Source organism: Cetorhinus maximus, chromosome 1, assembly GCF_964194155.1.
Source record: "Cetorhinus maximus chromosome 1, sCetMax3.hap1.1, whole genome shotgun sequence".
Lineage (NCBI taxonomy): Eukaryota > Metazoa > Chordata > Chondrichthyes > Lamniformes > Cetorhinidae > Cetorhinus > Cetorhinus maximus.
The window spans coordinates 9,232,790-9,245,610 of NC_135879.1; the positions used below are offsets into that span (position 1 = coordinate 9,232,790).

At 44.6% G+C, this 12,821-nt stretch overlaps 1 protein-coding gene across 1 annotated transcript in view; it reads right to left on the minus strand.

Annotated features, from left to right (window-relative positions):
* Positions 1–12,821, minus strand: part of ccser1 (coiled-coil serine-rich protein 1) — a 1,189,706-nt gene that overhangs the window by 848,415 nt on the left and 328,470 nt on the right. Inside the window, exon 5 of the mRNA XM_078570902.1 lies at positions 4,475–4,586. Within this exon, the coding sequence (XP_078427028.1) occupies positions 4,475–4,586 (112 nt within the window). The remainder of the gene's footprint in view (positions 1–4,474; positions 4,587–12,821) is intronic.

Here is a 12,821-nt window from a genome sequence, read left to right on the forward strand (position 1 = left end):
ACTAGGAATGATAAGTGTTGAAGCATTTTGAATGTACCTCTACCGCCCCCATTACCCCCATCTTTCTTTCCCTTCCTGCAATTTTTGAATTCTCAAATGCACTGTGGGCATGGATCATCATTAAGCTGTGGAATTATATTTATGTAGTACAATGAAAAGGCAGCAGCTCTAGTCTGTATAATGTACAAATGTGAATAGGCTTTCTACATTTTAATAAAGTTACCTTTTAGAGCAGGAGAGAATATTTTCCTGAGGAGATTACTTGGGTTGCGCAGAGCTTGCGAAATAACAGAATTCCCCTGGCTCTGAGATGATGAGCCACTTAAGTGATCTTTCCTCATTCCATACTTTCTTAGATGGTCTCCCATCCTGAAAATGGCGACATGCTGGGACAGCAAGTACGTCCATAGGTAGGTATTGACGGACTATCTTAAGCCTTTAGCCAAGGCAGAAATTCACTTTCAGCTTCTTAAAATGAATAAAACATTTCTTTGGTGACTGACAATTTATATATTTCTTCTAATAGATCAAGAGCAATTATACATAAATTTTAGAAGCTTTGCCTAGTTTTCTTGTGTTTATTTTCAAGAAGAGCTACTTTAGATAAACTGAACAAAGCTGATTGAGATTTTTATTTTATGTTTGTTCATGAGTTGCCAGCGTCGCTGGCTAGGCCAGCATTTATTGCCCATCCCTGACCATCTTGTGAAGGCGGTGGTGAGGCCCCCATCTTCTTGAGCCGCAGCAGTCCAGGTGGAGTAGGTACACCAACAGCGCCGTTAGGGATTTTCAGCCTGCAACAGTGAAGGAACCACCATATATTTACAAATCAGGAATGTGACTTGCAGGTGGTGGAGTTCCCATGCCTCTGCTGCCTTATTTTTCCAGGTGGTAGTGGAGGCAGGTTTGGAAGGAGCTGTTGAAAGAGCCTTGGTGAGTTGCCGCAGCACATCTTGTAGATAATAGGCACTGCTGCCACTGTGCGATGGAGGGAGTGAATGTTTAAGGTGGTGCATAGGGTGCCAATCAAGCAGGCTGTTTTGTCCTGATGGTGTCAAGCTTCTTGAGTGTTGTTGGAGCTGCACTCATCCAGGCAGGTGGAAAATATTCCATCACACTCCTGACCTATGCTTTGTAGATGGTGGACAAGCTTTGGGGGTCAGGAGGTGAGTTACTTGCTGCAGAATACTCAACTCTGACCTGCTCTTGTAGGCACAGTATTTAGCCTAGTTCAGTTTCTGGTCAATAATAACCCCCAGGATGTTAATGGTGGGGGACTCAGTGATGCTGATGCCATTGAACATCGAAGGGAGATGGCTAGACCTGGCACTTGGTCCATTTTTTTCATTTATAACAGTAGATCAGGCATAATCTAATTGGAATAGCAAGGCCTAAGGTATTGATAAGCTTCATAAACTTATAATGGAATAAGAAAATTATTATTACCATATAGCTTCCTGAGCTGGATGTGAAAACATTACACAATAAAAACTTACACTAAGTCACCACTAAACAACTCCATGGTTGCATTATCCCTGTGGGAAGGTGCAATCACATAATCAGCAAGACTATTGTTTCATCACAGTGTAACTCTTCTGCCAAAGCTTGACTCTTCCACTAACACATAAAACAAAGAGTTTTGAAAACTGAGTGAACCAATTGTGCCACACACAACGCAGATTCTGATGAAGGGTCATCGACCCAAAACTTTTATTTTTCTCTCTCTGCACAGATGCTGCCTGACCTGCTGAGTATTTCCAGCATTTTCGGTTTTTATTTCGCACACACAAGCTGTGAATTGGGTTCCTGAAGGAATTAAGAAAGTAAACAGAAGGATATTAAACTTGGACAAGGCCTGAGTTAGGCCATTGTGTTTTGTTTCCACTACCCCATTATAGGAAGAATATTAAAGCAGTGTGAAAGTTAGAGTAGAAGATGCTACCAGAAATGAGGAATTTCAATTATGAAGCCAGGCATGAAAAATGCAGGATTTTTTTTTAACTAGAGCTAAGGTCAAGACCTGCCACACCTTCAGAATTGAGAAGGGTGATAAGAGTTCAGCCTATTTTTAAGGACTATATTTTAATTTACTTCATAAATGGTAAATATCAGTTGTTGTACCTGGCACTCTATGAGGATGAAAATTCCCTTTGTGAATGGTCCCCCTCCAATAAGTAAGCTTCTACTGTAGCAGTGCAACAACTTCACATGGGGCAAGTTTCCCTTCAAGAGAGAGCTGGTTGAATCAAAGTTGATCTGGAATCCCCACTCACGCCACAAATTTTGCAATGTACCCAAGTACAGAAATGTTATTCCCAAAGTTCATTGCAATTTATAAGATCATCTTTTATTCCACATTTTTAAAACACACCAAACGAATGCTTTAAGGGTACGAATTGCATAATTTGCATAAAATCAACGATAATTGTGTCTAAGTGTTGCTAATTCAAATCTTTGTGCACCAATTGGAAAATAATTAGGAAGTGAACTAATTTGTTCCTGGAAGACAACACAGAATTAAACCAGCTGATGATTATTTTCTTGGTAATGTAACTAATTTAAAATGCTTTTTTCAGCATGATTGCCATCTGGTGCTGCTCTATTTTTTTTCTTTGTTTGGCTACAGATTTGTTTTCACAACCAGAGATGCAGATTCTGCCCTCAAATTATAGAACAGCAAACTCCCTTCAATGTAGCATTGCTGTTATTTGCATAATTCTAGTCAAATGCAAACAAACAACTTTATCCCTAAATGCAAACACTAACCTTGTTAACTTTTTAAATGCTTTCTCGATTCCTTTGATCAAAAGGCATGGAGAAAATTGGGGGTTTTCGCTTTGGAGAAGAGAAAGTCGAGAGGAGATTTTATAGAGGTGTTCAAAATCACAAGGGGTCCAGACAGAGTAAACAGCAAGAAACTGTCCACATAAGCAGAAGGGCCGAGAATCAGAGGACACGGATTTAAGATGATCGGCAAAAGAACCAAAAGTGACATGAGGAAAATCTCTTTCCACACTGCGAGTGGTTCGGGTCTGAAATGTGGTGGAGGGAGACTCATCCGTGGCTTTCAAAAGGGAATTGGATACACAGCTGAGGGGAAAACATTTGCAGGGCTACTAGGAAAATGCGAGGTAGTTCATCCAGCTAAATTGTTCTTACAGAAAACTGACATGGGCTCGACAGCCTCTTTCCATGCTGTTACCATTTTATGACTGTATGCTGTGAACATTAATAATTTATTCTCCTTATATCATTAAATAAAACATAACCAATTGCAGAACTTTTTAACTTTTCATTTACATTGTCTTTCCTACATAATTGCATGCATTTATTTGCAAAATGCTGTATGTTTGTGAAAAATTGCTGCTCCCTCAGAACTGAAGACAGGAGAGAAAGCAGAAATGTTGGTTAATAACAGCTAGAGTCTAATTTGTTGAAGCTACAGGTCTGCACTTCTTAAAAGGTTAACCTTGCATAACATCTCTAGTGGAAACAGATTTTAACATATGTGAGCAAATTCACTGACTACAATCTTAACTTGAGTTAAACTTTGGGTTGAAGTGGCAACACAACTAAGGTTGAAGCAGGAAAGTGTGTGTGGATGTTTCGGGGGAGAGGACAGTGGAGTTAAGACATTCTCTACAACAGACTCCGATCTGTGCCTCCCTAAAACTCACATGTGCAAAGAGAGATAACTTCCTTCAGGCTATGTTTGGCTCAATAGTGGCATGCTTGCCACCAAGTCGGAAGGTCATAGGGTCAAGCCCGATCCCACCAACGATTTTTGTACATAAACTAGGCTGATGCTCCAGTGGAGCACTGAAGGATTTCTGCAATGTCAATGGTGGCACTTTTTGGATGAGACATTAAGCAAAACTTCCACCCGTCTGTTTTCAACTGGACACACGATGTCCCATGACACTATTTGAAGAGGAACAGGTGAGTTGGCTAAAATTTATCCCTCAACCAAAACAACCAAATCAGATTAACTGGCCATTGATCAGCCATTGTTTAGGAATAGGAGGAGGTTATGTTGATAGGGTTAGGTGAAGTAGGGTGGGAGAAAGCTTGTGTGGAGCATAAGTTCTTTCATGGGTCAAATGGGTCAAGTAGCTTATTTCTATGCTGTACATTCTATGTATTTCTATTTGACATAAATACTTGTCTCTGTAGCTTAAGGTGTGGATTCAGTTTAAAATGTTCATCGTACATGTGCTATATTTTAGACCATGTAAATCTTGCAGCCTGCTGTCAACTTTGAGGTAGACATCCTAAATAAGGGGCCAATGAACACAAGACATTTCTGGTTGCTAGTTACCACAGCAAATGACAGCTCCCTTGTGTCCCATTTTAGTATTCTCATAAACATACCTCATTCGACTGCCCAATAACTCTGCAGTCGATTTAATTAAAGTAACCAGAATCAATGCTGGTAACCCAGAACAAGTAATACGCTGTGTGATCAGTAACTCACTCTTTCGGAGTCTCTGGGACCTTTGGTGCTTCAAACTTCATCTTGAGTTCAGCTGGTACGTGTAGAATCTCCACACACGATTTAATGGAGTGGTTTGAGTCTTCACGGCACACTGAAAAAATAATTGAAGCATCAGTAATTATTGTTCTTCAGGCAGGCATCTCTGATGAAGGGTCACACAAAACGTTAACCTTCCTCTTTTGGATGCTGACTATGCATTTCCAGCATTTTCTGTTTTTGTATCCATTATTTTGTTGTAAAGTAAGGTGCATACAATGTGAGAATTAGCACTCGCAAACAAAAGCTACTCCACAACAGAACCACTTTCTAAATTCAAAGTTAATACTTCTCAGCACCAAATCTTCCCTTCTTTTAATTATTTAGAAGATGAAAACCACATCGAAGCCTATTTTTTGCAGCTGTTTGTGTGATAGATATCAGGTGAGCCTCTGCGATAACCAAAAGGTCTCTCCCTGTTATTTTAACTTAATTCCTATTACAACCTACATCCACTGCATTTCAAATAAGCAGTCACCAGCTAACACCATGTCACAATTATTCAGGGTACAATGATTTTGTATAATAATTATTAAAATGGTATTGTGCATGAACCATAACATTATTATGCAAACAGGCACTGGCAGCATGATAAAATATAGTAAGCAGTGGTCACAAAGGTCAGCTCCACTCTAATTAAAACAGTGAATGTGAAATGGTGTTTCAGCTTCAATGTTGAGAAGACCAACGGCGGAACTCATCCCAGATTTGCAATAAGTGTGGTATGGCGGGTTTTCACGCCATGTTGCCCCACACCTGCTGCTCACTTACGCATTCCTGGAAAACACGCCATTTCCACGATGGGCAGGCTCTCATTCACCCGCCACATGCCATCACCTCACTGCTTCATCGCGCCAGGCACCACATTTAAAGTGCAGCCGCACTCAGTGCTTCCAGCCCAGGACTGCAGCAAAGAAGACATGGCCCCAAAAGGCAAAAAAGACTGCAGCCCTCAAGTGCCTTTTGGATGTTAAGGAGGCCCCGCTGTGAGGTCCTCTACCCTTGCTCTAGCCACAGGAGGGGCAGCTACATTATCACTCTGGCTTGGTAGGCGATGGCGGTGGTGATCAGTGCCAATGTTGCACAGAAGAAGTTGACCATCCAATGCAGCTAGAGGACGAATGATCTCATCCATGCCGCCAGGGCATGGCAAGCATCCACTCACTCTAAACTCTCACACTCATGCTCATCACACATTCACTGGCATCTCACTCATTGCCAGCTCAAGAGGCATCACCCCCATTCTCACATACGTACCCTCACATGTCCATCTGGCCTCAACCTCCTCTGGAGACTGCTTCCTCAGCCCTCACCATCTTGAGGCTAATTGCACTGATCAACATGTGCCCCCTACACACCCTGGGATAACTTCCTTCCCCAGTACAACACTCTTCCTGCAGCCTCTTCCCTTGCCTGAGGCCACTTCTCCCCCTTCCCCAAGCAAGACTTTGCCCTGCAGCCGTTGGAAAGCCACCCACATATGGCTGATCTGGTAGGTAGAGGCCTACGCGTGAGCCCCACTAAAAGTGATGTGGTGCTGTCTGTGAAGCCTGGCGCCGATGGCTGCGAGTGCTGCCCGAAGCAAGGTAGGTAAACAAACCTTGAAGTCCTTAGTAAATTGCAGCCCACCAAGTGCACGCCTATACATGCTGTTAACATGGTGTAGGTACACCCACAGTGCTGTTATGAAGCATGTTTCAGGATTTTGACCCAGCGACAATGAAGGAGCAGCGATGGTGAGTGACTTGGACAGGGACTTCCAGGTGGTAGTGTTCCCATGTATTTGCTGCCCGTGTCTTTCTAGATGGTAGTGGTCGTGGGTTTGGAAGGTGCTGTCTAAGGAGGCTTCGTGAATTCCTGCATTGCATCTTGTAGATGGTACACACTGCTGCCACTGTGCATCAGTGGTGGAGGGACTGAATGTTTGTGGGTGTGGTGGCGCCAATCATGTGGGCTGCTTTGTCTTGGGCGATGTCCAGCTTCTTGAGTGTTGTGGGAGCTGCACACATCCAGGCAAGCGGAAATACACCACTGACTTGTGCCTTGTGGACATGCTTTGGGGAGTTAGGAGGTGACTTACTCATCGCAGGATTCCTAGCCCCTGACCTGTTCTTGTAGCCACAGTATTTATATGGCTAGTCAAGTTTAGTTTCTGGTCAATGGTAACCTCCAGGGTGTTGATAATGGGGGATTCAGTGATGGTAATGCCACTGAATGTCAAGGGGCGATGGTTAGATTCTCTCTTGTTGGAGATGATAATTGCCTGGCAATTGTGGTACAAATGTTACATGCCACTTGTCAGCCCAAGCCAGGATATTGTCCAGGTCTTGCTGTATTTGGACATGGACTGCTTCAGTGTCTGAGGAGTCACGAATGGTGCTGAACATTGTGCAATTGTCAGCGAACATCCTCACTTCTGACCTTATGATGGAAGGAGGGTCATTGATGAAGCAGTTGAAGATGGTTGGGCTGAGGACACTAACCGGAGGAACTCCTGCAGTGATGTACTGGAGCTGAGATGACTGACCTCCAACAACCACAACCACCTTCCTTTGTGAGAGTTATGATTCCAAACAGTGGAGAGTTTTCCCCCCGATTCCCATTGACTCCAGTTTTGCTCGGGCTCTTGATGCCCTTGATGACAAGGGCAGTCACTCTCACCTCACCTTGGGCATTCAGCTCTTTTGTCCATATTTGAACCAAGGCTGTGATGAGGTCAGGAGCTGAGAGGCCCTGGCGGAACCCAAACTGGATGTCAGTGAGCAGGCTATTGTGAAACAAGTGGTGCTTGATAGCACTGTTGATGACCCCTTCCATTACTTTACTGATGATCGAGAGTAGACTGATGGGGCGGTAATTGGCCGGGTTGGATTTGTCCTGCTTTTTGTGTACAGGACATATCTGGGCAATTTTCCACATAGCCGGGTTGATGCCAGTGTTGTAGCTGTACTGGAACAGCTTAGCTAGGGGCAGGGCAAGTTCTGGAGCACAAGTCTTCAGTACTATTGCTGGAATATTGCCAGGGCCCATAGCCTTTGCAGTATCCAGTGCCTTCAGCCATTTCTTGATATCACATGAAGTGAATCGAATTGGCTAAAGACTGGCATCTCTGATGTTGGAGACCTCCGGAGGAGGCTGTGATGGATCATCCACTCGGCAATTCTGGCTGAAGATTGTAGCAAATGCTTCAGCCTTATCTTTTGCACTGATGTGCGGGCTCCTCCATCATTGAGGATGCGGATATTTGTGGAGCCTCCTCCTCCAGCGAGTTGTTTAATTGTCCACCACTATTCACGACCTGATATGGCAGGACTGCAGAGCTTAGACCTGATCTGTTGGTTGTGGGATCGCTAAGCTCTGTCTATTACTTGCTACTTATGCTGTTTGGTACGCAAGTAGTCTTTTGTTGTAGCTTCACCAGGTTGACACCTCATTTTTAGGTGTGCCTGGTGATGCTCCTGGCATCCCCTCCTACACTCTTCATTGAACCAGGGTTGATCTCCTGGCTTGATGGTAATAGTAGAGTGGGGGATATGGCGGGCCATGAGGTTACAGATTGTGTTCGAGTACAATTCTGCTACTGCTGCTAATGGTCCACAGCACTTCATGGATGCCCAGTCTTGAGTTGCCAGATCTGTTTGAAATCAATCCCATTTAGCATGGTGGTGGTGCCACACAACATGTTGGAGAGTACCCTCAATGTGAAGGCGAGACTTCGTCTCCACAACGACTGTGTAGTAGTCACTCCTACCGATACTGTCATGGACAGATTCGTCTGCGGCAGGCAGGTTGGTGAGGATGAGGTTAAGTATGTTTTTCCCTCTTGTTGGTTCCCTCACCACCTGCCGCAGACCCAGTCTAGCAGCTATGTCTTTTAGGACTTGGCCAGCTTGGTCAGTAGCCGTGTTACTGAGCCACTCTTGGTGATGGACATTTAAGTCCCCCACTCAGAGTACATTCTGCGCCCTTGCCGCTCTCACTGCTTCCTCCAAGTTCAACATGGAGCAGCACTGATTCGTCAGCCAAGGGCTGGTGGGGGGAGGTGCAGTACATGGTAATCAGCAGGAGGTTTCCTTGCCCATGTTTGACCTGATGCCATGAGACCTCATGGGGTCCGGAATCGATGTTGAGAACTCCGAGGGCATCTCCCTCCCGACTGTTTACCGCTGTGCCGCCACCTCTGCTGGTGGCAGCAGCATGGTGGGCTTGCCACCCGGTGTATATTACATGTTTCCCCCCACCCCCCACCGAAAACAAGCACAGGGAGGGTACCATAAAATCCAGCCCAAAGTATTGGATGTACTTGAGCTAGATCCGTCTACTTGTGTCAGCAACAAAGGAATTAAATTTGTTAAAACAGGATTTTACAGGGATTGGAATGAACATTAGTTTATGTACACTGTCCTAGGCCTCCGTCATTATTAGGTATGGGGTTAGTTTACCTCAGGCAGCGTAGTGGCCAGGTGTATGTTCTATATTATTGGTCATATTTAAAATATTCTGTAAAATTTGGATGTTTTACCTTATAAGCATATTTGTGTAACGGGGAGAGTCGGGACAGACAGAGCAGCAAAAATAGCTTGGAGACTTGGGGCTCTTGAGTTATGGGAACAGACAGAGCTGAAGCTACTCCACAGTGAAAAGATTTGAAAGATACATGATCCAGGTTTTTAAAATCCTAAGAAGGTTAGGTAATGTAGATGGCACAAGTTAACCTTGCTTCATTGGCTCTATTTCCAATTTCTTTTTGCATTTGTGAAGCACCCCTGTTGTGTACAAAAGGGATCAATGGTTATAGGGACATGCACAGGTATAAAAATTTTGATAGTTAGTATTCCCAGGGCGGAATCATCCCAGATTCGCTCTAAGTGTGATCGCAGGTGGGAAAAAGGACGTTTTATCTGCCGGCCGCAATGGTGGCTTTTCACGCTGCATCATCCCAATGCCGCCTCATTAATTATGCAGCCACGGGAAACACGCTGTCTCTCTGGCGGGCGGCCTCTGAATCACTTGCTATGCTGTTACCTCGCCGTTTCCTCAAGCCGGGTGCCATATCTAAACTGCAGCCACCCACACAGTTCTCAATGCTCGCAGGCCAGCACAGCTCCAGTGAAGACATGGCCCCAAAAGCCAAGAAGAATTCAGTGATCCGTCACTGGAATGCCTTTCAGAGGCCCGCTGAGATGTCCTCCACCCCCGCTCTGGCCACAGGAATGCCAGCAATTTCATCCCTCTGGCTTGGGTGGCAGTGCTAAGTGCCAATGCTGCACAGAGGAAGTTGGCCATCCATTGCGGAAAGAGGATGAATGATCTCATCCATGCCATCAGGGTAAGGGAACCATCTCATTGCACCAAACTCTCTCACTCACAAGGCCATCACACATTCACTGGCATCTCGCTCACTGCCAACTCAAGGGACATCACCACCCATTCTCTCACATAAACCCTCACATCTCCATCTGGCCTCATCTCCTCTGGAGACTGCCTCCTCAGCCCTCACCATCTTGAGGCCACTTGCACAGATCAACATGTGTCCCCAAATACACCCTGGGATACCCCCTTCCCCAGTATAGCCCTCGCCCTGCAGCCTCTTCCCTTGCCTGAGGCCATTCTCCTCCTTTCCCAAGCAAGCCCTAGCCCTGCAGCTGTTGAAAAGCCACCCCTGCCTTATGGCTGGTCTGGTGGATAGAGATCTGTCCGTGAGCTCCTGTAAAAGTGATGTGGTGCTGTCTGTGAAGCCTGGCACTGATGACCATGAGTGCTGCCTGAAGCAAGGTAGACAAACAAACCTCGAAGTTTCGAGTCAAGTGCAGCTCACCAGGTACATGTCGCTTATGTACAGTTGTGAAACATGTTGGCGTGATGTGCCTGGATGATTCAGCAAGGGAGATGTTTCAGGCGAGTGGGCTTATAATGATATGCAGATGTATTACACTGAATTTCTTGACTTGCGGTGGTGGGAAACGCGACCCACCATTGACGGGTGGAGCAGACAATTGCAACCTTGTTTCACAACGTTGTGAAACAGATTTTTGGCCTTCTCGCCATATTGTCTGCTCACACTTGCCATGACGCCCGACGCCAGAAAATATCCATCCCCCAGTGCCTAGTGCAGATGGCGATAGTGCTTATTGGGAACTTGACCATGAAAGTCAGAGCATCCGCTTCACAGGATATAAGGTCTTGGAGGTTTCCATACAGCTAAATTGTGGAAGGCAGCTGTTTTTCAAACACTGATGTCTTTTCATTTTTGAAACGAGGTGAAATCCCAACCTAACTGGCCTTCCTTCAACTGATAGGCATAAAGGATCATTACATCAAAATGGAACAATCGAGAACAATGGTAATGGCAGTTTCTGGGAATGCTACATGTCTCAAACTCTGGACTCTTGTGCATTCAAAACGTCAATCGTCCCACCACTGGCCGCCAAGCCTTCAGCTGTCTAGGTCCTTAGCTGGAATTCCCTAAACCTAAAACCTCTCCCATCTCCCCAGCACTCTTTCTCCTCACTTAAAATAATCTTTAAAATCTACCTCTTTGACCAAGCTATTGGGTCACCTGCCTACTTATCTCCTTCTGTGGCTCAGTGTCAAATCTTGTCCATGACGCCCCTGCGATGCTCCTTGGCTTAATTTGTTGAAGGCATTATATAAATGGGAGCTGCTTTTGTTACAGTGGTGGAATCTTTTTGACTTTGCTTTGCTCAGCCCTGAAGAAAATACATTTAAGTCTTCCCACCATCCTACTGGGTGCAAATTCACAGAGAAAGAAAACTGGCTATATAGCACAGCACTAAATTGCTCATTTGTGCTAAAAGCATAAAGATGGTCTGCACAGGTAATGGAAATGGCAAGGGGTAACTGATTTGAGTTTAAGGCACAGCAAGTGTATTGGCAGCTTTAGCACATACCTAATATGTGTAAGAGTTGAGCCTGGAATGCTTGGTAATTACTCAACATAATGACCACAAAATTCACCAAAAGAAATTATATATTTGTAAAATAACTGGACTCTTATTGCGCTCATAATTAGAAGCAAGACTGAATAGTTAATGAAATCATACTGCCAACACTTGATTTAAATAAAACCAATCTAAAAGGATGTATAATACTCCAATTTGCTTAACTTTTGGTAAAATGGAATGCTTGAGGCAGAACATGCTACACTAGCAAATATTATTATAGATACATTTCTTTTACATTAGATGCAGTTTTTCTAAGCAGGTGCATGAGATGAATTTCCTTGAGGAAATTATAATCTAATGACACACACTGAAAACAAGTCTACCTCCTCAGGTGTCAATGTCCTTGTATCCAAGACAATATGACTAAGTGCGAGAAGCATACATCAAAAAGCAGCGAGAACCATACATCAGAAAACAGCAATTCGAGACACTGAGGGAAGATTTTAACCTAAGGGCTGGATTAGTGCTTGGAGGGCCGAGAACAGTTGGTGCAACCAAAGCTTGGTGCCCTCCTCGAGCTGATGGAAGCTGGTGGGAATTGGGGTTGGGAGCCAGCTACCAAATATCCAAGAAAATAGCCCTCTGCAGAAGCTAAGTACTGGGAATGAGGGGACAGGGGTTCTATAAGGTGCTGAAGGAGTGAGGCCAAAATAATCCTTCTAGGGCCCAATGAGAACTGAGGGAAAAAGAACAACCGATTTAACTTGGCCTTTTCTGGTCATTTGGCTGCATTCTGCTTGTTTCTGTGGTAGATTTGATACTGCATCACCTCAAACCTCCCTGCCCCGCTCCACCAAAACCTTTGTAAAAGTCACACAAGGGCACGATAATGAGGTCGCTGTTCTGTGAATTTTACTTGATCACTGGGACCTTGCCTACCAGCATCAGGAGCGTCAACCAACTTTCAACTCCAATTCAGAGAAGGTAAAATGAAGTGTGGTGGGAACAGTACAACCTTTGACCAGTAAGTATAATCGGCTGATTTTCATCCCTCCTGTGCACTAGCCAATTCCCACTGAACAGCAACTCATATTTTAGTCAAGTTGCTGCAAGACATTTTCAATTACTATTGTAATCTCTCTAGTAGTGAGATTTCTTGGCCCTGATTTCCATAGGGATCTGCTCCCAGGACATTAGCAGAATTGCTGGAAAAAGCAATGAACCCCCTCCCTCCTCCACACCTCCCCCAACCACCAGTGTAGATTCCAAATGTTTGTGTTTACGTAGGTGTGGAAAACCTTGGGTTCAAGTCCCAATCCAGGACATGACCAAATGGTCGAGGTTGATATCCTCAATTAATTCAGAGTTGTCACCTTTTGGCTGAG